The 27,181-nt window shown below is 43.3% G+C and overlaps 1 protein-coding gene across 5 annotated transcripts in view; it reads right to left on the reverse strand.

The window, feature by feature from the left end:
- The window catches only part of SETD5 (SET domain containing 5), a 57,270-nt gene that overhangs the window by 14,463 nt on the left and 15,626 nt on the right, over positions 1 to 27,181 (reverse strand). For 4 of the 5 annotated variants that reach the window (XM_040359048.1, XM_040359047.1, XM_040359045.1 and 1 more), the window contains exons 7-18: positions 24,433 to 24,675; positions 24,148 to 24,296; positions 21,493 to 21,610; positions 18,011 to 18,120; positions 14,918 to 15,167; positions 13,318 to 13,395; positions 10,741 to 10,992; positions 9,858 to 10,169; positions 8,476 to 8,721; positions 6,793 to 6,916; positions 4,316 to 4,566; positions 800 to 856 (exon numbers count right to left, since the gene is read on the reverse strand). In XM_040359048.1, coding sequence (XP_040214982.1) covers positions 800 to 856; positions 4,316 to 4,566; positions 6,793 to 6,916; positions 8,476 to 8,721; positions 9,858 to 10,169; positions 10,741 to 10,992; positions 13,318 to 13,395; positions 14,918 to 15,167; positions 18,011 to 18,120; positions 21,493 to 21,610; positions 24,148 to 24,296; positions 24,433 to 24,675 — 2,190 coding nt within the window. The remainder of the gene's footprint in view (positions 1 to 799; positions 857 to 4,315; positions 4,567 to 6,792; positions 6,917 to 8,475; positions 8,722 to 9,857; positions 10,170 to 10,740; positions 10,993 to 13,317; positions 13,396 to 14,917; positions 15,168 to 18,010; positions 18,121 to 21,492; positions 21,611 to 24,147; positions 24,297 to 24,432; positions 24,676 to 27,181) is intronic. The other variant, XM_040359046.1, reaches the window with a different exon arrangement.

Raw genomic sequence — 27,181 nt, forward strand, 5'->3', positions numbered from 1 at the left:
TTGAAGTTGCTGCAACTTTAAGTTGCACATAGAATTGTTATCATTGGGGAATGTCTTGTCATGCGACTTTGATGCTCCAAGTTGTATGACAAGTCACACAAGTGTGAACAGAGCCCAAAGGGGAACAGTTTTCATGCACATTTTGTCACCCTGGAAAAAGCGAACCAAGGTGAAAGGGGCCTAAACAAACACCACTAGAAATTTATTTATTTTTTTAAATGCTTTCACTGCTGCCCTGGTGACAACACGAGAAGCCTCTTGTTCCCGTCTTGGTGACCACATAGGAGGAGAGAAAGCCTCCCCAAGAGGGACAAAGCATAACAGAGGTCGTTACCTTTTCTGGCTCTGCCCAGAATTTAAAAAAACATTTTGGCTGCAGTTAGGCTTTAAGGTTCAAAAGCAAGAGACCCATTTAGCACAAAATTATATATATATATATATATATATATATATATATATATATATATATATATATATATATATATATATATATATATATATAAAAAATAAACTGGACTGCCATCTTCATAACTGCATTCCTCTAACACTCCTGTGCTTTCTCCATCCCTCCATCAAACAGCTGAGCAGACCATGGTAGACATGCATAGGACATTTCTAGGCCTCACCAAAAAAACATGAAACTGAGCAAATTAGGTATACTTTTAGTTTGTATTCAATTTTAATTTCCCCCCCTAAATGTTTTCATTGTCTAGATATGAGAATACACAAGTGGCAGAGTTGCGCTTCCGCTGCCCACACACTGAACACCTAAAGCAACAGACATATTGGCGATAACTACCTCTGGTGAAAGGGACTCAGGCCTATGCGCTGGGGAGCTCTCGGGGGAGGATATGTTCTAGAGGAGGGAAAAGCAACTTGTTATTCAGCTATTCAAAACACGCACAACAGCAAAATAATAAAAAAAAAAAAAAATCATCATGTAGCCACAGCTATTACATATTACAAAACACATTTAGTGTGAACTGTTATTTGTGACAATACCTGCAAGAGGTAAAAAATTAAGGTTCTTTATGGGCATTTCAATAAATCTCTTAATTCAGCAGGGCTCTGTGCCATACCTGTCAGAACTGCCAACAATTTGGCTGTGACAGAACGGTTTGGGGAGCTGCCTTTACTTTATACCTTCTGATTTTTTTTTCTTTAATATTTGGTCTGGCAGGAAGTCATTTCACTTGAGCATATATACACTATACTGTCAAAAGTATGGGGACACCTTCCTTTACAGGCACATAAACTTAAATGGCATCCCAGTCTTAAACCGTGCCGACCAGTTACATTCCTCCACTCCAAACTCGCTCATCTTTGTCTCTATGGACCTGGCTTTGTGCTCTGGTCCAAATCGGTGGAGAGGGGGGGGGGGGGGTTATGGTGTGGGGTGGTTTTCCAGGGGTTGGGCTTGGCCCCTTAGTTCCAATGAAGGGAACTCAAGGCGTCAGCATACCAAGACATTTTGGACAATTTCATGCTCCCAACTTTGTAGGAACAGTTTGGGGATGGCCCCTTGTTGTTCCAACATAAAGCAAGGTCCAAAAAGACATGGATGAGCGAATTTGTAGTGGAGGAACTTGACTGGTCCTGATCTCAACCTGATAGAACACCTTTGGGATGAATTAGAAGGGAGACTGCTCGCCACACCTTCTGACCTCACAAGTACACTTCTGGAAGAATGGTCAAACATTCCCATAGACACACTCCTAAACCTTGTGAACAGCCTTCCCAGAAGAGTTGAAGCCGTTATAGCTGCAAAATGTGGGCCAACTCAATATTGAACGATACGGACCAAGACTGGGATGCCATTAAAGTTCATGTTCATGGCAGACGAGACCCCGCTAGGGTCTCTTCTGTCATAAATACCCTCTGCCTGTTGGCATATTTAAAAGAAGTTCAATTAATTTAATTCCACTTTAAGGTTATCCAAACATACACTAAGTCAAACCCAATTTGCGTTTCTGTTCCAGATCAGTGACTCATAAGTATTGAAACCACTGGATCAGCAAAACCAGTATGCACTGAAATATCTGTTTTTTTAATTTTGGATTTTGTAGGGACTTACTTGCAAGTCACAAGAAATTAGCCAACATAATAGCTGTGGTTATCATTCAGCTCAAAATAACTAAAAAAAACAGTGCTCTCTTTCCATAACACTTCTGTACTAACAGCCATTGTTAAACTAAACCTAAAACAATGTTAAAATTTTATTTGCATTATATTCCAACCCATTATGCCAGTGTCCTAAACTGGTATGAAAAGAAAGCACTGTACATATAAAATACATAAAGATTTAGCAATGACATTGATACATAGCAAAGGAAATGCTTCAGGCAGCAGTGACAGAGGGTGCAAACTATGACAACACTTCATAAGGAATACGACCTGCCATCGCATCATCTGATGGAATCAATTTCCAGACTGACCTTTTTGTTTAGGTAAAAATGACTATGCATAGGCAAATTGTGATTTTCGATGAAAACCTGAACTTCATCTCATTTATTTACAGTCCTGGAAATCAGGAAATTTAACTTGCGCAAAATCGAGGCAGTCACATGAACCAGAAATTAAATTAAATCAGGATACCAATTCTGTTGTATGGTGCTGTAGTATGTGTCAGACACAATCTTCCCAATTCTCACAAGAAGACTACAATTATATGAGTGTAACCTATTGAATATTTTCCTCTTACACATTATAGGAAAATGGGCACTCCATGCCAGTTGTTACCACGTACTGTAAAACCTGTGATACAGGAGCTTCATATATCTGCAATATCTGCATTCTACAATTGTTTTAAGTCAAGGGCCTCATTCATTTTATTATTTAGCTTACATTTACATTTACACTCTTTAAAAACACCCTCTTGAGGAATGTATGAATACTTTTTTTATTAATACTTTTGTGAGACTCGTTGCTTGTCACCACATTTGGATTTGTCTGATGGGCTGAAAATGGTTGGAGCATCTATCCTACTCAGATTTTGAACGTGTGTCGTTGCGCTTTTGCATTCCCATACAGGTCTTTGAAAATGCAAAACCTGCTTGAAGCAGGTCAACTGCAGGTCTATGACAGTTGGCAAATGCTGGCATTTCAAATCAATGTCTTCAACAAGGTTAAATACTTGTCCCTAAATACTTGCCCCTAAAGTGGTTGAACAAGTAATATTTTACACAGCTAACCTGTAGATTCTAAAATATAAAATAGGATAGCCAATCAAAATCAATGCCAGATGGGCTATGGACCTTCTGCATAAAACCACAAGAAAGCAAGCCATCTGCAGCTGGTATTTACTTAGGGCACTTTCACACTGGGGCGGGTGCATGCGGTAGCGGTAAAGCGCCACAAATTTTAGCAGCGATTTACCACTGTTTAAGCAGCGATTTTCCGCTGCTAGTGGCGTGCTTTTACCCGTCCGCTGCCGAATCGCTTTGCCAATTGATTTCAATGGGCTGGTCGGTTTAGGAGCAGTGTACACACCACCGCCCCAAAGATGCTGCTTGCAGGATTTTTTTTTTTTTTGTAACGTCCCACAAGCGCACCGAACCAGTGTGAAAGCACTTGGGCTTTCACTGGAGTGACAGGAGAGGTACTTTACAGGCACTATTTTTAGCGTTAAAAACACCTGTAAAGAGGCCTCAGTGTGAAAGTGGCATTAAAGTGGTAGTAAAGTCCTCTTTTTGATTTATTATAGGCTTGCCTGCTGGGTATAAGGCTTACCTGTAGGTACAGCAAATATCTCCTAAATTTTCACAGTTTAGTTTTTTTACTTTAGTAGCAGCTGGGGACATCACTGGCACATGCTCACTGTGCTCTGAATGGACGGCTCTGTCCTGTGGCCATGTGCATGCGCAGGAGGGTCGTCACCACAGCTCGGCCATTGAAATGGCTGAAGTCCACAAACCTGGAAGACTGGGTGAGGGTCGAAGCCCTGGCATGGGTGACAGCGAAGGGCTTTGTTTTAAGGTAAATCTGTCATAATGTGCTCGTATTCGGTACATACAAGCACATTATATTATCCTGCAAGAGCCCAATATTTTTAATTTTTTTTCGGTTTAATACCGCTTTAAGGAACATAGGCTTAAAAAAAGAATCTCCAGTTTTCATGCAATAGCGCAAATGTTTCTCCACTCCAAAGGCTGGAGCTTGAAGAAGCAACTATGCCATTACCTACTCTGAGGACATATATGAATTAAAAATCCTATTTGTATTGGGGGGTTAGGATGAAATGTACCTTCTATACCCCAGAAATATATTTAGATGTCGAGCAAAGTACCAAGAACGATAAAAGTCTGCTATCCTTTACCTCAAACTGTAGTGGAGTATTGCAGCGGCTAGCAGTGAGGGATGGGATGGGAGAGAACAAGAGTCCATATGCATATCGGGATTCCTCTTCACCGGGAAGGGAAGAGCTGGGTGTGGTCTGCATGGGACTGAGGGAATCTGTGTTGGTGGAATTGGGGAGAGCATGGGGAAATGGTACTGGGCTCGACACAACGGTGGAATTTTCTTCCAGAATGTATTTCGTCTTCCACTTTTTTAAAGGGGCAGTAACTTCTGTGGGGTAAAAGATATACAAATTAGTAAGAGGAGAGTACAATTTTATCAGACTGCACAACTGAAAAAAAGTTTTGTATCAATAACCTGCAGCACACTACTAAAAGATTACATATGCACAGCCCACTATTCGTTTGCTTCAATACAGTCATTAACAAAACTTAAAAAGTGAATTTGAAACTCTCTCATTTTAGATAAAGTGTAAAAAAAAAATAGAACCCCTGCCAGGTTTCAACTGCGGTTTCTGACCCCATTGGAAGGGCTGCTTGGGAGGCAACGCTGTCAGCTCAATAAAGGAGGTCTGTTGGGATCTACAGATATTCCATAGGGAAATATGCTCGTATTGCAGAGATGTACTAAATATTTGGAGCAGTATTAAACCCAAAACCAAAATTGCAATATATTGCTGTTTACAAATCCTTCATCCAAAGCCTACACTGTGGATGAAGGAGCAACAGACCTTTGGACAGCAGCATTGTTAATCTAAGGGGGGGGTGGATCCCATGAAGCCGCACATCAATGCAGACCCATTGGTATTGGAATGAATGGTTGTCCCAGTCTGGGCTCTTGCCAGGCCACATCCCCAATGTGTTTCACTGCGCTCCCCGGGGCTTAATCATTTCTCCATGATTAAAGCTCTGAGGGGCGGAGTAAGGCATGTTGGGGTGAGGCCTGGCAGGAGCCCAGGCTGGGACTGCTATTCATTCCAATACCAACGGGTCTGCATTGATGTGTGGCTTCGTGGGATTCATCCTTTGCTCAACAGTTTGGAGCCAAGACAAGCTCCTTCCCTGGCCTACAGTCACAGTGGTGGACACAGGATTGCTTTCCAATGAACCTGAGCTGCACACATTTTCCATAAATGGTTCACACTAAAAAATGTAAACACAACCCAGCAATTTCTATGCAATTACAGCAACTGAGTTTCTTTCCTTTTGTGATTTTTTTACATGAATAAAACTGGCCATTGTAAGCACCCCTGTCATTGGTAAATGGTTTATCTCAATCTTCTAACTGCTATATCTGCAGAACAGATTTTTCTGTTGAAAAAACAAAACAAAAAGCAGACTTACTGGCCAAAACACCACATTGCAGCTACCACATCTGATGCCGCGTACACACGGTCGTTTTTTGTGATGAAATAAAACAACGTTTTTAATCATGAAACAAAACCACGTTTTTAATCATGAAACAAAACAACGTTTTTTAATCATTTTAAAAAACAACGTTGCCTACACACCATCGTTTTTTCAAAATGCTCTAGCAAAGCGCGGTTACATTCAGCGCGTACGACGGCACTCTGTTCCATTCAAGCTCGCGTCATAACTTGCTTCTGAGCATGCGCGGGTTTAAAAACTTTGTTTTACCCACACACTATCATTTTAAATGACACAAAAAACAACGTTTTGAAAAACGACATAAAAAATTGAAGCATGCTCGAATTTTTTTTTGTCGTTTTTCAGAAGACATAAAACAACGTTTTCCCCACACACAGTCATTTTAAATGACGTTTTAAAAAAATGTCATCACAAAAAACGACCGTCTGTACGCGGCATAAGAATTGGTAAGATGTAGCATAATAAAAGGTTTGCTTTATGGCTTGTTCACACTTGACTAAATTTATAATGCTTAAACACTCCTATAGCGTTAGTATGGGCATTAAACATGCTTTAATGAGCTTTAGTATGGGAATTAGACAGGAGTTTTACAAGTATTAATAAATAAAAAATGCTGCCAAACATGATATGGGCAGTTTTGAAGCGTTGCTCCACAATCGCCTATTCAATTACAGTAAATCAACTAATCTTAACGCCCCTCAACCGGGACTGCCAGAATGTTTGCGCGACGTTACCATAGACTTCAACGGCAGGCGTTGAAAGTCTTCAAACTCCTCCCCGAATCGACACAAGGCTTCAATTTTGAAATGATGCGACGCTTACGCTTAGTGTGAACAGCACTATGTGCCGTCTATTGTATCTTGTGCATAGGCGTTTGAGGGGCCTCTAAAATGCCTGCTTTTAATGGCAGTATAAACGTAGCCTACGGGTTTAATACGGCTTTAATATTTATAAGAAAACATAGCATCGAAATGTAAAGTGTCAATATTTCTACACCGATTTTTTAAAATAATCACAGCCTACCTTTAACTAAAATAAAAAAGAAGAAGCAGGGTGTTCATGTGAAAGGGTGCAACAATCACAATGTTCATAGGGGGCAGCAGCGTACCTGTATTGGTTCCATTGTTGGATGAGCTGTTGCTCTCATTACTTTGGTATAAAGGTTGTGATGTTTCCTGTTCAGAACCGGCTGGCTGTACCACAGCCTCTTCCAAGGCTAGTTTTATCCAGCGCTAGCAGTGGGAAGAATGAGATTTGTTAACAGCAGAATAAATCAGTGAACACAATTATTTGTTCAGACTGCATAGCCATATCATTGATTAAAACGTTGATTATATAGAGAGACTATGCAAACATTACCAATAACTTCTCTTCTTTGTTCTATTTCGGTATGTTTAAAGGATAAAGTTCAACTTCAGGAACAGGAATGAACAAGCCTTTTGTTCTCTATAGACAAGGACACTGGTGAGAATCCTTGTTTTTTACTAAATCATCCGAGACGCACTCCATGGGCCTCCAGGAGCCTTTGTGTGAATTGACTGCCTGTATCGGATGTATGCACAGACAGCTACACTGACAGACTGCATCAGATTGGCATTGCACCCACCATCTACTGATCATAGGTGCAATGGTTAACAGGTTCCCAAGGTAAAAAAATAAAATAAGTAAATGTATATCTTTTTACCTGAAAAATATGTGCACAAGGTGAAGTTATCCGTTAATCTACCACTGGAAGCATTTTGTTTAAATCTCTTTATTAGCCTTCATGCTGAAGAAAATTGAGTGGAAGTTGTTGTGTAGTTTCACAAAAGTTTTTGCAACATCACTCAGTACGGGGCTTAAGAGCGACAGATCAACAGGTATTATTTGTACTTGTAGGGTCTTTAAAGGGATAGAACTTGGGGAAATGTTCATGTATTACAGAGATGTGCTGTATGTGGTTTGCCGTGCATTTTTGGAACCAGGAGGTCCGTGCTTTCTTTGCCAGGGGCTGGTTTTCAAGTAACTAAAGGCAAAACACTTTTTTGCTTAATTTTGAAGAGCGCACAGGAGGGTTGCAACGCATCAGGTTTTTTTTTTTTGCCATCTGTGTCCCATAAGGGAGACTTCCTATCCCCATAGCCAAAACAGAAAGTGAAAGGAAAGCCCTCAAGTGTGGGAACCTTTGGTTGTCACTAGATTTCTCCTTTATTCCTGTATTATCAACCCAAATCTTCATTTTACTTTCACCATTAATGATGATGGTAAACAGGACAAATGGAAGTTGAATCTCCCCAACTGGGACACAAACAAAAAAATAAAATAAAAAAAAGTCTAATTCCGCTTTATTCTATCCAAAACAAAAAAACATTGCTTTGAATTGGGATCCTTGTCCGTATGACGGAGTGCGCTTGCTCAGCAGGGGATCGATCCGTTGATCTCCGCTGAGCAGGCAGATGACAGGTCTGTCTCCGCTCCACTGTGCAGAGACAGACCTGTCAGAGTACCGCTCTCCTCTATAGGGAGCCTATTCATCTGATCCCATCGGTCAGACGGATGGAAAATAGGGTCACCATCTGTCTGGATTTGGCGGACAGGATCGGATAGCGGCAGGTGTCAGCAGACATGCCACCGCTTCATAGTGCTGAATAGAGCATCTGATCAGGTCTGCCTGAAAACTAGGGTCCGGACCCGATTGGAGCACCTGTGTGAAAGGACCCTTAATATTTTAACTTAATAGACATGCTCTGACTGGCCGTGACTTTCAAAACTCATTTTAGCCCCCACATCCAATAACATGCTACACACTCACCTTTTTACATGATCCATAAGTGCCATCCACCTTTGGGGGTCTCCTTCGCCTTTCAGGCATATAAGGAGATACAAAGCGTATGTAGTGTTTGGGAAGTGTGTTAATGGAAGGGGAAGTAGACAGTCCAGGGAGCATGTTAAGGGTGGTCGCCAACACTGTGGGATCTGTGGTAATCCGCAACGGCTGATCCATGGGACAGTCCTGCTTTTCCACCACCTTGTCATTTAACCATTCTGTTACCAGGTACTGCAAAGAAACAGGCTTATTAGAGGCAAATTCTGCTAGCTAAACAAATATGTTTAATGCAGCCACATCACAAATATTACAAAACCTGCAGCATTTACAATTGCCTCCAAAAATGCAATTGCGAGGAAATTGTAGGTGAAAAAAAAAACTTGCATTTTCAGCTATAAATGACAGAAGTTTGAAAGCTAGAATTGAAGTTCCAGGGTTGCCTTACAAAAGTATGATTTCTACTGACGTCAAATATTCTGCTCAGCCAACAGGATGCAACTGATGCTCACATAGTGATCATGAAAGAGCTTTTTACCTAGTGGTCAGTTTGAGAAGGGACATAAGGCAAGAACTCACTTCCCCCACAAAAAACTACTGTGGGTGTAAAAAAGAATCATGCCCCTTTAAGATAATCACATTTTGTTGCTTTGCAGCCTAAAATGAAGACAGGCACAGTAAAATGTGTAATATATATATAAATAAATAATATATAATATATACACACACATACACACCTCTATCTATTGAAACAGATAATGCTGCATGCTGGCTTAAACCCTTACCCACAGTGTCACTCATAATAAACCTAAAGCTGTAGTGAACACTGCTGGTATATTGTACCTACAGGTAAGCTTACCTGTAGGTACAAGGATTATCCCATAAAAGTGCACCGTTTAGGACATACTCTATTTGCCCTCCTTTCAAAGTGCTGTGCCACGGCCGTGGCTCCCGTGTACATGCGCAACCCACAAAGACAGGGTAAAAATAAAAAGCCCCGTTGATTACAGCTCGCTGCTTGAGGACTTCCTTTTAAAGTCATAACGTGCTGGTATGCGATGCATACTAGCACATTATTACATTGGCTCAGACTTTTTTTTTTTACTACTGCTTTAAGTTAATTGCCACAGACAAGCAGTAAATGTCTTCAGGTATATAGACACCGCTGTGCTATCAGAATAAGTATATTCTATGCCTGCACAAGTAAAAATGATAGGGTATCCCAGTATAAAATAAGTTTTAGGTTTTCACTTTTACATCCAATAAAAAAAACTCCTCCATAGGCCAAACATTTCAAAGACCTCATCACCAACAGGTCAACACAAATACTAGTTTTACACATTCCCTCTGTATAGGAGAACATTACCAACCTTTTTAGTCTTGTGGTATTTATGGCTAGCACGGGTTGGCTGGGCAACTGACTGGGTAAGCGCAGGAGATTCTGACCCTTGTGGGGCTTCGCCCGTTCCTAAAGCTTCTAAAGCACCAGTGTCTATGGTTCCTGAACTTGCAGTTCCTTCCTCAACCACTGGGGGTGCCAGTTCCACCTGTTGTGCCACAGATTGCCTTCTCCTTAGCCTTTGAGCGGAAGCGCTTCGATAACGCGACATGCGGCTTTTTGGACGTGGCCTTGTTGGTTTTGGTGTAACCGATTTAGGAGTAGGTTTTTCTACAGCGGTTTCCTGTAAAAAAAAAAATTTCAAGTGTAATTAGCAAAACAAAAAAACTTGTATACTTTTTTTCTGATGCTGACTTTGACGTAAATTGCACAATGTACTCCGGAAAGGACTGCATAATTTTGACAAATCTATAAAGGAGGAATCTGATACAACACTACTAAAACTGCTATTGTTAAAACAGCTGCTATATATATATATATATATATATATTACACACACACACATACACACATATACATACATACACACACACGTTTCTGTATTTGACTTGTTTAACAATTACATTCACATTACTGGAATATCTGCAGAATGGTAAAGGCTTCCTTATAGCCAAGATTAAGAGTTTGTTCAGTGGCGTGTAAATCTTAGGACGGAATGGATAACATTGCAAATCCTTTTGCAGGTAAACGCCTACCATATATTTTAAAAGTGTGCCATTTGCCTGGTGTTTAGATTAAAATCTCAGAGAAAGTAAAATAAAGTAGCTGGACTGTACAACATCCTATAAAATGGATGCATAGAAGTGATGAATTAGGTGCATTAAATGTTGACGGGTGGCAGATGGACTCCTTACCAGGGCTTGTGATGATCTCCTGGTGTTCACTCCCAGGGTGGGGGTGGCTACAGGCTCCGGTATTATCGCGGGACTCTCAGGTTCTGGCTCTGGTTCTTCAGCCTTAATTGCAGGATCAGATGCTGCCTGATCGGCAGAAGGTGCTTCGGGCTCGGCAGCAACTGGTTCAGAAGGCTGTTCTCTGCGCCGCCTTCTCTTATCCGAGGTGTCCACCACATGTGGGGCAGGTTCAGTTTTCTTCTCCTCTTTGGACTATAATATTCAAAAATTTCAGTTTCTTTATCATATCCTCAACTGCAAGTTTCAAATTTATTAAAAAAACAAACAAAAACTGAAGATACAGCAAGGCAAAGGACGCTTCACTAATCATGGCTCTTTACCATTTGATCAGCTGTGTCCAATCACAGCTAATCACAGTGTAAACAGGAGTGCCGGTGTTCTGTCAAAATAGCCAATTTGTCAATCACGTCACTTCCGGTTACCGTAAAAGCATCAGTAATTTAGATGAATTGCTGATTAGCCACACCATCGGCAAATGTGTACACTCCGGTACACAAAGAGTTTGCCGTTTTGACAGAACAACAGCCAAGGAAGAAAAAGTTGTCGCCGCCTTGGGCGGTCATGTTTTTGGTGAGTATCAGGCGGACTAACAATGTCCGCTCATAATATCGTGTACACGGTTGTCATTGTGTCAAAACAGCAATACGTCGAAATCGCCAATTACTGACGCTTTACAGCAGGGATCCTCAAACTACGGCCCTCCAGCTGTTGCGGAACTACACATCCCATGAGGCATTGTAATACCGACATTCACAGACATGACTAGGCATGATGGGAATTGCAGTTCCTGAACAACTGGAGGGCCATAGTTTGAAGCCCAATGCTTTACAGCATAGGTGTCAAACACAAGGCCCGCGTGCCGAATCCGGCCCTCAAGGCCATTTCATGTGGCCCCCCGCACTTCTCCTGCAGCTGCCGGAGAGCTCCAGCCTTCCTCTGGTCCTCCAGACCCTTACTTTCTACTTTTTAGCAATGCATCCAGCTTCTTCCCAGCATAAGGTAAGGGGGGTGCATGGTAATGTAAGGGAGGGTGGGGGACTCAACTTCTGGTGGTGGGGTGGCTCTTGACATCTAATGTAAGGGGAGGGTATGCGCTGAACATCTAATCTTACAGATACAACCAGCCCTTTTGAGGGCAATAATGCTGATGCGGCCCACAATGAAATGGAGTTTGACACCCTTGCATTAACAGTAACTGGAAGTGACACGATTAGAGATCTCGATGAATTGCCCATTTTAGCAGAAAACCGGTTATTGTTCCTCATCCAACCTGATGGAGTTTGAGAGGTCCTGCAAAGAAGAATTAGAAAAAGTGCCCAAAAATAGGTGTGCCGAGCTTTTAGCATCATACTCAAAAAAACATGAGGCTGCAATTGGTGCCAAAGGAGCTTCAACAAAATATTGAGCAAAGGCTGTAAATACTTTTGTACATGGGCTTTTATTTTTAATAAATTTGCTAAGATTTCAAACAAACTTCTTTCACTTCGTCATTATGGGGTATTGTCACAGTTGGGGTATTATCAAAAGAATCAAAACCCAGAAGTGATTAAATTCTCAAAGAAAGATCCGTTTGAATGAAAATTTTGGAGTACAGTTTTGCATGACCGCGCAATGGTCATTCAAAGCGCGACAGCGATGAAAGCTGAAAATTGGACTGGACAGGAAGAGGGTAAAAGTTCCCGATATTGATGTGGTTAAATACGCAAAGCTCAGGAATCTGGCTCTGACAGAAGCCGTCATTCAATGACTTATGGGCTGAATATAATTTTCAGGGCAGCATCATCATCACCTGTAGTCAGGCTTCACAGGGTCAGATGCACAAACCTGTGTGTGGCCTCTGTGTGTAACAGAATAGCTACCGTATTTATCGGCGTATATCGTGCACTATTTTCCCCATAAAATAAGGGGAAAATCGTGGGTGCGCGATATACGCCGATAGCCGCTTCCCGCGCTCAGTTTGAAATCCTGCGCCGACATATACCGAGTGCAGTACACTCGGGTACATTCGGCCAGGCTCGGCTTCGCTCGTGCTCACGCATAAACGTCACAGAGCGTGAGCGCGAGCGACGCCGAGCCTTGCCGAATGTATCAGAGTGTACTGCACTCGGTATATGTCGGCGGAGGCGTTCGAACTGAGCGCGGGAAGCGGGGACTCGACTTGAGGCGCGCGCTGGAGAAGCCGGGAGGACACCATCGAGGCCGCAGATGGACGCCGGACCAGACGATGGACGCTGGGAAGACACCAAAACTGTAAGTAATGAAATCATATAACATTTTTTTTTTACAGGAATTTCGGGGGCAACTTTAGGGGTGCGCGGTATACGCGGGAGCGCGTTATACCGCGATAAATACGGTACTTCCATTCAAAGGCTTCTGAGACAGGTGTTTGGCAACAGAGCGCGAAAGGGAATAAGTCAGGAGGCTAAAGATAACTATTGTTATGCGCTTTGCATGCTACAAATGGTTTAATGCTTACTTTACTACGTACCAACTATGTACAATAAAGGAAGAACTCACCCTTCTAGTTCGAAAAGTGGGTCCGGTCTCCTCTTCCTCCTTAGTATCTTCCTCTTTAACTGCAACCTCCCCTTCAGCCTTTTAAAACGACAAGGGATGGCAGAATCAGCAAAAGTATTATCCAAACACTTCAGAGAAAAGACAGGATTGCGGCGATACAACATACATTTAAAAGTGAACCTGTCACTAAGTTCGAGTACAAAGAGTGGGTTTTGGCATTACCAGTATCCCTGTTACAAATCCCTAAGCAAGTTGCATTTTAGCTGTAAACTAGGCAGACAATCCCGTGACTAAATGGCCTTTTTACACATTTCTGTGCACACAATATGGCTGTGTATGTGCATTCAGAGTCCTATAAAAATAAATGGACATGTGCAACAACATTTAAAGAGGCCCTACAGACATTAAAAAAGCACTGAAAAAAGGGGGGGGGGGGGGCTGTCAGACAGAGCTCTCCTGAGGAATGCTATTTTTTTTATTACTCACCTTTGTCTAATGTCTTGTGGCTGCTCACATGATGGGCTGGGTCCTTTGCTGCTTGGACTTTTCTTTCTGGTGGTTCTGGATGATCCCGCGAGCAGTGCTGACGTGACGAAATAAGTGGTACTGTTTGAATTAATACAGGGCGCTGTGCTCAATGGGCGGGACCATGACATTATGTACTCTCAGTATATCCCAAGTCCTCCAGGTTAAGCGACACTAGAGCATCATGTAGTGAAGTGGCACTGTTGGGGCAGCTCAGAATTTAAGGAGAGCATCGCAGCCGGGGCAGGGGGATTTAAACTGGTTTGGAGGAGTTTGCCTTTAAAGCGGGGGTTCACCCTAAAAACAAATTTCTAACATTAGAGCCAGAATACTAAGGACATTTACTGTATGCAGGTCTTTTTTTTTTCTCCGTACATACCGTTATATTCTGATTTTGTCCAGGGCATCCGGGTTCTGATGACTGCGGGACTGGGCGTTCCTATCCCTGCCTCAGGGTTCTGATGACTGCGGGACTGGGTGTTCCTATCCTTAGGTTAGATGATTGACGGCTTGTGAAACAGTTCCCCTGGCGCACAACGCGCATCACCAGATTTCCGGAAATAGCCGAGCTGCGCGTCGGCACTATACAGCGCCTGCACACAGTCAGCTCTACACGGCGGGCGCAGGCGCCGTATAGTGCCGACACGCAGCTCGGCTATTTCTGGAAATCTGGTGACGCGCGTTGTGCGACAGGGGAACTGTTTCACAAGCCGTCAATCATGTAATCCAAGGATAGGAACGCCCAGTCCCGCAGTCATTAGAACCCGGAAGCCCTGGACAATATAACGGTATGTACGGAGAAAAAAAAAATGACCTGCATACAGTAAATCCTTAGTATGCTGGATGTAATGTTAAAAACATTTTTTTGGGTGAACCCCCGTTTTAATATGCAAATATTTTATAAAGCAGATTAGTGATCCCCCCCCCCCCCCCAATTAATTTAATCTGGTAAGCACTGTACAGATTTTGTGAGTTGTGGCTACAGAAAAACGGAAATTTTAACGCGTTGCCATGGAGCAGAGTAGTAGTTTCAGTTGTCCCTTGTCCACCAAATCTAAACAAAACCCGTCTTTACCTCATTGTCACCAACAGCTGAATCCGCGGCAGGGGCTTCTGCCAGACCATCGTTTTGCTGATGGGTGTTATCATCCAGCACATAACCTTGCAGTTCCAACTCTCTTCTTCGCGCCTTACGGTGCCTCGTCTCTGCTCCTATGGTTAGCGTTGAAGGGAGAGCCGGTGCCAAGTCCGAGGCTGCGGGATTCCGCTTCTGTACCGGGCAGTTGCGATTCCCTTTGTGGCATGCGCAATCCACCTTATAATTACTGCAAAGCAAGATGGACGAGTCATCAACTGCTGTGTCAAATCAAGGTGCGAAGGTTTGTTATTCATTCTGCTACAAGATCGTTCGAAAGTAATTTCTTACAATGCTGATCTGACGACTGAAAATCACAGATCTCTCACATACACTTATTAAAAAGCTGGAGAAAACACATTCGCAGCTTAGACTGATAGGTGGAAAGCCATACGGACACACAATGGCTTTGTATAAATTGGTTGCCAAGTGTCCGTATCTTTTCAACTGTAAAACCTTACAGAATCAATTACCTTAGTAAATGAGTCTCCAGGTCTGTTGGTAGATCTACAACGCCAGGATTTTAGTGCAGGTTTCAGAGCCCAGGGTCATTCCCAGTTAAAGGTTCATCCTTAATTGGGTATTTAAATAAACATCAAAATGCCTGCTTGGTTTTGCTTAAAGCAGCATATTCCGGAAATGTGAAAACTACTAGTTTGCATTTTCGGTTTGTGTTACATGCAGATTTTAATTAAAGCGGGGGTTCACCCTAAAATACAACTTTCTACCATGCCATCCAGCATACTAGCGTGAGCTACAGTATGCCTTTATTTTATTTTTTTGCGCTGTACTCACAGTTTAATCGATTAGTTTTGTTTCAGACTCCCCGCGGGGAGAAGGCGTTCCTATGAAGAGGGGAACAGGATTGACGGCCGGCTATGGCGCGTCACGCTTCCCGAAAATAGCCGGAGTAGGACTCGGCTCTTCACGGCGCCTGCGCACAGACTAGGAGCTGACTGCGCAGGCGCCGTGAAGAGCCAAGTCCTATTTCGGCTATTTTCGGGAAGCGTGACGCGCCATAGCCGGCCGTCAATCATGTTCCCCTCTTCATAAGAACGCCTACTCCCCGCGGGGAGTCTGAAACTTAACGGATTAAACCGTCAGTACAGCAAAAAAAAAAAGGCATACTGTAGCTCACGCTAGTATTCTGATAGCATGGTAGACAAAAAATTTATATTTTTAGGGTGAACCCCCGCTTTAAGGATGAACAAAATCCTTCTGCTCTGAACTAAAGGGAGGGGTACATACCCCCGAGACGAAGTGATCTTGTCACGGGGCGCGTCGGGTGGAGTGAGTGACGTGTGGACGCCATCCCTTGCATTGCTCCAACGAGTGGCTCTTTGGTTCCTGATGCGACCGGCCGGCGTTACAGGCCAATTGCTGTCTTTTTTCAACTGAATTGTGAGTTGTATGTACATAGTTTTACTATTGTTTTGATAAGTCAACCGGATTTTATGCCATGTGGAGCTCTGTCTTATTTTCTATGTCCATCGTTGAGTACGGATTGGTTCTGGTACAAGTGGAGGACTTACTGCTGCCTTAAATCTTTGGTTGAGAGATATGCTGATGGTGGTCCGGCAGGACCCAGAGTTCTGGTGAGCAGCTGCACGATTGGTGGGGGATTCACGTTTGGTGTTTGATTACTACATTTCTGGAATCTTCACGGGTGTCTTCATTTGCTATATGGACCTACAACTTATCTTCTAAAAATTATTTTGGACTATATGGACTGTATATTAATATATTATTATATGTTTTGTTAATTTCTTTAACAATTATTGTGGCTATGGTTCACAATCATTTATGTTATTGACCACTTGGTTCATATATATTATTGCTAGCAGAGAGGCCATCTGGCCCCCTGATTCCACTGAGTTTGTGTGCTAGACACGGACACAGTGGTTTTACACACACACTTGGTTATTAGTTTAATCACTAGTGCACGTTTGGGTTTAGCGCAATTATTCTTTTTTCTGGGGTACATACCCCATCTCCTCCATTACCCCCTATGTGCCGATGACAAAATGTCCTGTTTTATCTGCCCATCAGTTACTGTAGTTTATCTGTGTTATAAAGCAGACCTTCAGTCATTTTTTCATCTATCCATTAAACTTCTGCCCTCGGGAGTCTATGCCGGAAGTGGGTGAAAATACCAGTCTTAGACAGGTATCTGCACCCCCCTCCCCCCTGAAAGGTGCCAAAAGTGGAAGTTCCATTTTTGGGCGGAACTCCACTTTAAGTAGGGAATAGACAGGAGATTATATATATATATAAAAACGCAAACAAAATTTGCACCACATCGCACCTATTTTGCACCCGTGGCAGAAGGACTTGTAGTTCTGAATTGCATTCTTCTTGGGTTTAGATTTAGCCAATTTGCCAAAGTTACAGAACAATTCGAAGATAAGCAGTGACAGAAATCCAGAGTTTCCGGATAGTCGTTGCCAAGTCAGGCCCCATACACTGTTCGAATCTCAGCCGGTTCAGCAAGCACCGGCCAAGATTCAAACCGTGTATGGGCAGGATGAATGTACCAAGTTGATCCATCAACTTGGGTACAACCGGTATGCTGGGTCTTACCTGTGATCACCTCTAGCGGCTGCTTTAGCCACTAGCAAAAAATCACTGTCTTCTCCTGGTGGTTTCCCCCGCCCTCCCGCCTGGAGAAAACAGCGCGGCTGGAGGGATTCCGGCATCAACACTGTGCTGATGGGGGTAATTGAGCAAATTCCTTTCCTGTAAACTATGGTTGCAGGAAAGAAATTTGCTTTGTGTATGGCTGGCCTAAGAGCTGAAAGTTCCTTTCAATGAAGTCAGTATCAAATGTAACCTAAAATCTGACTTGCAGAGAAGAGAATATTGTCAGTTTTTAGTAATGACACATCATTACGTCCAAGACACGTGTGGTAGCCAACAATATACAAAAAAAAAAGCAGAGCTCCATATGCTCTAATCAGTCTGAATTCTCTACCTGAGCCTCTGTCCATGGTTACTGGAATGACAGAAAAAAAAATAAAAAAAATGGACACTCACCAGTTACTGTAATCATAGTCAAAAGCAATGGTGACCTCCGTGTCTTTTGCAATAGCAGCAATAGAATAAATGCACAGATGAATCATCCCATCTGCGACCATGTGACGGACCTAAACAAAGCAGTCATAGGTTAGATGCTGTACCCTACTACCAGGCGCAAAAAAAAACACCCATATCTGATAGAAAAAAAATGCCACCAATAGCTAGATAAAAAATAAAATTAAATTGTATCTTCAGGAAAAGTATACATCAAAATGAAAATGATTGCGTCTAAAAGACAGCTAGGATTCTTGGAGAATTTGATGCTTATGCCTGCTGTTGGGAGAAAAAATAAAAAAATAAAATATAAAAAGGCCTACAATTGAGAAGTCCATCTCGTACTTTTTAATGCCTGGTTGTTGGAAGCTTTGGCACTTTTAGTCACTATGAAAAGACATGCAATGAAGGTTAGATCTCCTGGTCTGCACGCTTTGTCCTGGACAGGGATTCAGGTTACTGAAGCCAACGAATCAGCTGAACGATGACATTTAGCATTTACAAAGGCAGTCAGCCTATTTTTTTTCCTAACAGGTTTTGTCTCCGTCCTCTTGAACATGCTTCTCCTATTTGAGCATCTACTTTTTCAGGTGGCTTTTTCGTGAGTTTTTTCACGAATATGCATTTGTGCACATACATTTTCATGCAAATGGACATTTGCTCACATGAGGCACAAATTACTTCCCAATGGGCGTATTTAAGCTCAGTAAACAAAACAAAAAACTGCACTGATCTTTTTCAAGAAGTCTGAAGCTGTGAAATTGTGATCAGTAAAATCAGTCAGTTATCAGTCAGTTATTCTCAACCTGGGTTCTATGGAACCGCAGGGTTCCTCTAAACATTGCTAGGGGATTCCTTGAGCTGTGGCTAATGGACCTTCAGTTTGATGGTACCTGCTTAATTCCAGGACTGATGCAAAGCTACCGGGCTAGACGCCAGCTGTCTGTAAATGTAGTATTCTGATCACCACTGTAAAGCCTGGTACGCACAAATCTTTTTTTTTTTTTTTAACTGACAGCTCCAGTTGGAGCCACTGTACCAACGATTCGACGTTAGTACAGCGATCTCCCCTGCTGAGCTGTTGTGTTCTGACAGGGTATGCTTGGTGAGAAGGTGACAACAGTTGGTGCGATTATTCGCAAATGGAATAAACACAAAATAACTGTCAATCTCCCTCGGTCTGGGGCTCGAAATCTCCCTCGGTCTTGACCTCGAAATTGGGTTAACATGCACGCACTTTGACCACGCGGTCTCTAAAAAGAGAGGCGAAGGACTAACGGGGCTGGTTGAGCGGGCTAGATCCTCTCACTCCCTTATAGGGAGTCCCTCTGCCCCGTTGGGCTTCAAAGCGGAGCAGGTAGGGCGGGCTGTGTGGGAGGACCCCCTCACACACCCGCCATTGCCACCCGGGGCATGGAGAAAGGTGGCAGATTGCCTCTGGGGGAGGCCTGCCTACTCCCAACTCCTGCAGTCCGGCTCCTCTCTTGAGTACACACACAAAATACACTTTAAAAAAAAAAAAAAATGTTTTTCTGGTTGCCATTTTCTCACTATTAAAATAAACCTACCATTAAAATGAAAGAAAAAATGTCAGCCAAACAGTGGCTGCCTTTAAGCAGATGCAGCCACTGTTCAAGTATTCTGACAGCTGTTGGCACCAGCCGTCAGAATACAACAGTCAGGACTACAGATTCATCCATCCTTGCTGTATAGGGTGGATAGAGGAACATGTTAATTTTTGTATTTTTTTTCCCCCAGCAGGCCAAACAAAATAAATCTCAAGTGTACAGACAGCATGAAACAGTGTATACATTTTATTTCTTAGGAGATTAACGTGTACCAAGAATGAGATAATCAGTAAAGCTAGGCCACAGTCTGACCCTAATTAGAACCTGCAAATGTAATGAATGAAATAAGCTGACCCATATCTCTATAAACATTCAGGCCTCATGCACACGGGTTTATTATAAAAACACTTTCAACTGATAGGTGAAAATCAGCGTTAAAAAGCATTTATTCAAAGCAGTATGGCAGCGTTTAGTGTTTGGGCATTTATTTCATTGGCCAGAATTTACTTATTCTGGCTATTGAAATGAATAAATGCTGACTCTGCTAAACGCACCTAGCATTTAGATGTGTTTAGCAGCGTCAAGTGTTTTTTTATGACAAAACACTGCTGCTCGGGACAAACTGGCAGTGTTTTTTTTTTCTGCCTCTAAACCCGTGTGTGCGAGGACACATAGAATAACATGGAGAGGCGTTTAGAAGAAAGAAAAGATAAAGACGCCAGACGTCCCTAGGAGCAGCTGTAAAAAATATCCAGTGTGCATGAGGCCTTTGAAATTATACAAAACAAAAAGATTACAAAATATAACATTAAAGTATAGCTAAAGGCAAAACTTTTTTTTCGTTTTGGATAGAGTGGAGAGGGAATTAGACCCCCTTGTCAGTGCCCCAGTTAAAGTGGTTGTAAACATTTGATTTAAAAAAAAAAACACAACAAACATGCCTATACTCTTACCTGCTCTGTGCAATGGTTTTGTACAGAGCAGCCCTGATCCTTTTCGTCAGGCACGCCCCAATGCAAAGCCGCTTTCCATTCCCGCTGCTGTGACATTGACACAGAGGGACTCAGCCCCACCCACCCGCGCCACAGCTTTGCGATTGAGGGCAGTGGAAGCCAATAGCTCCTGCTGCTAGCAATTAAGGATGAGCTCTGGCGTGTTCGCAAATTCTATGTGCAGAGCCCGCCAGGAAGTCTGCACTGCGCCGAATATAGGCAGGGAGACATTACCCAATCTTTGCAGCCACGCATCGGGAAATTTCTAACTGCATGCGATTAGCGCAGCACCAACTTCGTGGTGGGATTTGCACGTGGAGTTTGCGAACACGCCAGAGCTCATCCTTACTAGCAATCTGTCCAATAAAGAGTGACAACGGCTGGATCGGGGTGCTGCAGCACAGAAGGTTTTTCACCTTAATGCATAGAACGCATTAAGGTGAAAAATCTTAAGTGCTTTACAACCACTTTAAGGAGATTCACCCTCTTTGTCCAATTTACCATTCTCACTGAAAGTTAAGGAAAATTACAAATTTTGGGTTGTCCCCAGAAAAGCATTAGAGGGAATAGGCTTCAATGGGGACACTTAATTTGCAGGGATTCCCTCGCTTCCTGTTTGGCTATGAGACTTGAAGTGAATGGGAAATCTCTGAAATGGGACACAGATGGCAAAAAAAATTAAAAATAAAAATCTGAAAGGGGTTATAACCCTCCCTTACTCCATCCAAATAAAAACTTGTTGCCTATAGTTCTACTTTATTAAAGTACATCTGATCAAATCTGTACTTAAAAAAAATATAGGAGAAGATGGTCTTGGAATTTACCATGCTAGTTGCAAAGCCTACACTGCTCACAGAAGACTTACAAGCAATTAGATCCTGCCTACCTCAGCATTGGGTGTACAGGACCGTCTGATAAACCTGGCATCATTCCCAAACGTACGAGCATCCACGCACATTTCCAAGCCATTGATTTTGGAGTAGAACAGAACAAAGGGGTATGGTCTAGAGAAACACAAATGTACACCTTGACATTATAGGGAGCATGTGCTGAGAAAAATAGGAGAGCCTGCAATTGCTCATCTCCTGCAACTTTTTCAGAAAGACGTCAGCAATGGCAGTCAACATTTCTGTCAGTACAGTATTGCGTAAAATAAAAAATATATAAAATAAAAACGTTAAGAGTCTAAATCATCGTTTTTATCTGAACCACTGCACTCAATTTTTGTCTATGCATGTTCTGGTACAATACTGAATATTTCACCCAAGGACAATACAAGATATCATTAAAGTCACTAATTGCTCACAAAACATTTAGACACACAAAAGCACTACAAAATAATTCATACTATTTAGACACACAAAGTGAATATAGGAGTCAGCTTGCAGACTTAAAATAATCATTTTTCATTAAAGCATCTATTTATTCAAATACTGTATATACTTGAGTATAAGCCGGCCAGAATATAAGCCGAGGCACCTAATTTTACCACAAAAAACGGTGAAAACGTATTGACTCGAGTATAAGCCTAGGGTGTCCATCTGCATGCCTCACTGTGCCCATGCCTAGACTGACGTTTAACATGGGAGTCTATGGAAAGGGTGTCCGGCTTTGGAGAAAAAAAAAAGAAAAAAAAAAAAACGGTGCTCCCCAGCCGTAGGTCCCCAGACAACAAACTTTGCAAACTTGTAGCGGAATGGGGCTACATGTGTGCCAAGTTCTGGGTCCAGGGAACCTACGACCGGCCAGTACCGGGTCCCCAAAATCACCGGAGAAATTACCATTTAACACGAGTCTATGGAATGGGTGCCCGGCATTGGAAAAAAAAAAAAAAAAGAAAAAAAAATTGGTGCTCCCCAGGCAACACACTTTGTACACTTGTAGAGGAAGAGTGGGGCTACGTGTGCACCAAGTTTGGGGTCCAGGGGACCTATGGCTGGCTGGTACTGGGTCCCCAAAGTATGGGAGATAAGACGCAAAAAGGTGACTTGAGTATAAGCCGAGGGGGGCATTATCAACACAAAAAAAAAAAAAAAAGTGCTGAAAAACTCGGCTTATACAGTATGTCAAAACTGTGCCTGCTTCAAACAAGCAAGGTTAGACATATGACACCAGTCAGGAAGTGCAGGAGGAATCCCAGCCAGCAGAGTTTGGAGGGGAGGAGAGCAGAGAATATGATGGCTGGCAAAGTGTTCAGGAGAGGAGTAGGAGAGGTATGATGGATGCAACAGAAAATAAGTGAAAAGGGCAACACGGGTATGAGAGGGGTGTGAAGACTATGATAGGGGACCTAACATTTTGACTACCCTTAGCAGCACAAACCAGTAGAAGTGCAGATGGGGCAGAAGTTGCAGAGCTAGGAGCAGCATGGAAGACAGGAGTTGTAGAGGTACAGGAGGCAGCAGAGGGGGTGCTAGCCTTCATGCAGCTTTGACTAATGCTTACCATACACATTACAATCTAATTGTACAGTCAGTCTTCGAGCCACCAAAACTACGTAATATGAGGATCTATTTAAACTATATCCATTCAGGCAGGCTTTTGCCCAATATGCTTGATGGTAGATCTAGAGAAGATAGTGTAATACGATTATAAAGTGTGTGTGGTGAGGAACAGACAAGAGAAAACGGTGATTATTGCAGGGCTTTAGCAGCCACTGTCAATCGTGAGAGAATCCAGCAGGCTGGTTGTACCCAAGTTGATCCATTAATTTGGTACATTCAGCCTGCTCATTAACGGTTCGAAACTCGGACAGTTCCTGCTGAACCAGCCGAGATTCAAACTGTGTATGGCCAGGCCTTAAGAGTTGAAGGTGCAAGAGATTGGAGCTTGTCTGATAGCTTTGCGGCTGCTCAGTACAACCAGCTCAACCTCAGCCTGTAGTCACTGGGTCTGGTAGAGATATGCAATTCGCTGGCTGAGGAGCAAGGCCTGGAGTCCCCAAGGTATATGCAATTCAACTTGCCAACACACCTAAAAACCGAAATATTTGTGGGTAGACTGGGACATTAACGCTCAACCTCCGGAAACCTAAAAATGCTCCCTAGCCATTTGACTCCACCTGCGCTGCATTGGCCAACTGCTCCTTTAGATCTACAAGGACTCGGAAAAGCACCTTTACTTACCTGATCCTTCCCCTCCTGTATGCTCATTCACAATGTTAGATGGCTCACCACAGCCTCTCCTCCCCCATGCACTAGTGCTCTTTGGTCCTCTGAAGTCATTACGATCGATTCAGTGACCACAGCCCTGCAGTGGAGGCGAGGACGATCAGGAACAGTCCATTTCTGGAGCGTGTGGTGGAGCTCTGTCTGCTAGAGGAGTGAAAGTTCAGGAAAGTATTAATGCTGGCCTGTCCTCCTAAATGAGCAGTTACCCCTTGCAGTGCAGAAGCTGCCCCACCACTGCAAGGAAGGTCTTTTAACTTTCCTGGAGTTGAGATGCATGAAACAAGCAGTTGCAGTTTACAGATTGGAAATGCTTTAAAAAAAAAGAAAAAAGTTTACTATTTTGTTTAAAAGCGGAAATAGCAGAAACTTACTTTTTGAAAAAGTGCCCATTGACTTCGAACTGCTGCCGTAACATGACTTTGCCTCGGTATTCAATGACCAGAGAGTTTGCTGGCAAGTCTCTTGCAGCTCGCAGAATCTTGCGATGCTTTTGAACACGTGCCACTCTGCCCAGCTGGAACTGTGACAAGGAAAGTTTGGTTAGCGAAGGCCAAACAATCTGGAACCTACTGAAACAGTACTGAAAAATCCTCTATAGTGCTCTTAGCACATTTGAAACACAAGTTAAAACATTTCATCAAGCTGTAGAATTATACCTGCATCTGAGAGCCCAAAACGGTGTTGTTACAGGACAGTTCAGTCTTCTTTATGGTTTCAGGCAGTGTCGCTTTGCCTGCCAGCTCTTTCATGGTGCGAACATGCCTTTCCAGCAAGTTTTGCATATCGGCGCTATACTGGTTAGTAAAAGCTTCCTCATACTGGTCAGTCCAAAGCCTGATCCGATTCTCCCAGCCTTCTGCCGTGTTCTCGTCCAAGGTTTGAGTTTCACATGGAGAGTTCTGTAGAACACAAGGAAGAATGCCTATAAGATCAAAAGAGGGCTGGACATATCCCAGAAGCCAGGCCAAGCCAAACAGGCACCTGACTTTGTTCAATACTTCAGGGAAATCATGCGTCTGGTAAACCAAGCTTGAGTTCACGCAGAAGTATTTATGTAACAGGTACCAGTAAACGAACTCCAGATGCCTCTCATGCCACTGGCTGGCAACCATCACTGGAAAGAAGTTACTTCTGATTGAATCTTTTTTTATCATTTACAAACAGATTTTAAACTTAAAATTTTGCAATTTTTAAAAACAAATGTTTAGGCTGCTTTCACACTGAGCAGAGTCGGGCATCGGCGGTAAATCGCCGCTATTTTTGCAGTGCTTTTTTAGCCGCTAGGTTTAAATTCAGCTGCTAGCGAGGCACTTTTAGCCCCCGCTAATGGCCAAAAAAGGGTTAAAAGTCACCAACAAAACAGCGCTGCAGTGGCACTTCGCCGGCGGTTCAGCGGCGCTGCCCATTGATTTCAATGGGCGGGGGCACTTTAGGAGCAGTGTATACAGCTTCTACAGCGCTGCAAAAATGCGGCTAGCAGATTTTGCTTTTACTGTCCTGCCAGCGCACCTCTCCAGTGTAAAAGTCTAATGGCTTTCACATTGGAGTGAAGGGAGAGGCTCTTTCAAGGTGCTTTGCAGGCGCCATTTTTAGCACTATAGCGTCTGCAAAGCACCTCAGTGTAAAGGCAGCCTTAAAGAGATTGGGGAGAGAGAGAAAAAAAACAAAGTGACAGTAGCTTATTTATGGGGCACTTTGTCTTCAGGCAGCCGCTGGCTTTAATAGTTAAATCATCATGAAATACTAACTGTTGTAGTAGCAGCGTTCCCTGTTGAGGAAACTGGTCAGCCCAGTATGCCATATGTACACTTTGTGCTCACACTAAGGGGTGCAGTGTGTCTTTATGAGGGGTGCTGTAGTACATCTATAGTTAGTGAGACTTTGCTGCACTATTGGCTTCCACCAACAGGTGGTGCTGCAGATTTGTGTTTTAGCACTGTTTTTTCCTTTGTTTTTTGAAGAAACTGCAATTGTAGGAAAGCAGTGACAACATATTACAACATATATTACAACACTATGGTTTTACTGGTGTTAAGGGGGCTTTGCAATAGGAATTTTGGTTTACTGGATAAGGAAAAGAGGAGGGAAAAAAACTGCTCTCAGGCACGGTTATAGTCATGCTGACTTCCCACTCTGCAGATTGTCCTGCAGCTGGTTTCATTTCTAATGTCATGTGCAAGTCTGTGGGCGCTCACGGTTCTCTTGCTTAGCTATTTCCAGTCATTAAAACGGAGGAGTCAGATCTGTAGCTGGCATGTGTTAAATATGACTTTGTGCACTTATGCTCGGGGGAGACTGCATGGAGCATGTACATACAAGCTTCTGACCCTGTCACGTTTCCACTACAATGTCATGTGTGCATGTACTGAAAGCATGGTGGTACGTTTGGTGTCAGGCCTAGGATGGCAGAAAACAGCCGACTAAAATAGCTGGAAGTCAGTTGCCTCCATTGGAACACAAGCGTATGTTATCTTGTTGGTAATGGCTTAAATCGCAAGGTTACATTAAACGCATCCCCATTTTACATTTTAGAATGGAGTGCCTTTGCATGATTTTAAAGGATGCTGTGACTCAGGGGTGTGGAACTTAATTTCTTGAGGGCTGCATCAGCAGTATGGTTGCCCTCAAGGGGCCAGTTTGCATCTGTAAGACTATGTATAGTGCAGGGTTCAGGGGTGCGCCGTGTACAGAGCGCAGGGTTCAGGGGTGCGCCATGTACAGAGCGCAGGATGAAAGCCAGGTGGTTTCTGACTATCCAGTTGTAAAACTGGGTGAGAGGGCAACATGACTAGGCATGGTGGGCAGGACTCGGCCCGAGGGCCTCGTGTTTGACCAAGGGGATGCGACTAATAAAAGGTTACCAAATGCAAAATTTCTAGTTGGGTTACAAATTTTCAGGGGAACTGCAGCATGCCCAAATTGCTCTCCTGACATTGGCAAGGATCACAGCCGGGAAAGGACAGGGGCACCTGTAATTGTCTATCTTTAGAGCCGATGGTCAGATTGAAATTCAGCTGGTTCAGCAGGGTGCGGCCCAATTTCAATTGGTGTGGGGCCCTCCTTTTTCAACAGAAGTTGATTGTTAGGCCCCTTTCACACGGAGCGGATAAGTAATGATCCGCCCCGTGAACCTCTGCTTGCTCAGCGGGGATCGCTACGTTGATCCCCGCTGAGCCTGCGGATGACTGGGCAGTCCCCGCACACTGTGCAGGGACCGCCCTGTCTTTTCATCGCTCTCCCCTATGGGGGGGATCGGATGAACACGGACCGTCTGTCCGTGTTCACCCGATCCGCCAGACGGATGGAAAAGTAGGTTTTTCCTCCGTCACACTTTGGCGGATCGGAGCTGCTTGGATGTCAGCGGGCATGTAAGCGCTGACATCCGCGGCTCCATAGAGGAGTGCC

This window comes from Rana temporaria, chromosome 7 (genome assembly GCF_905171775.1).
Source record: "Rana temporaria chromosome 7, aRanTem1.1, whole genome shotgun sequence".
Classification (NCBI taxonomy): Eukaryota; Metazoa; Chordata; class Amphibia; order Anura; family Ranidae; genus Rana; species Rana temporaria.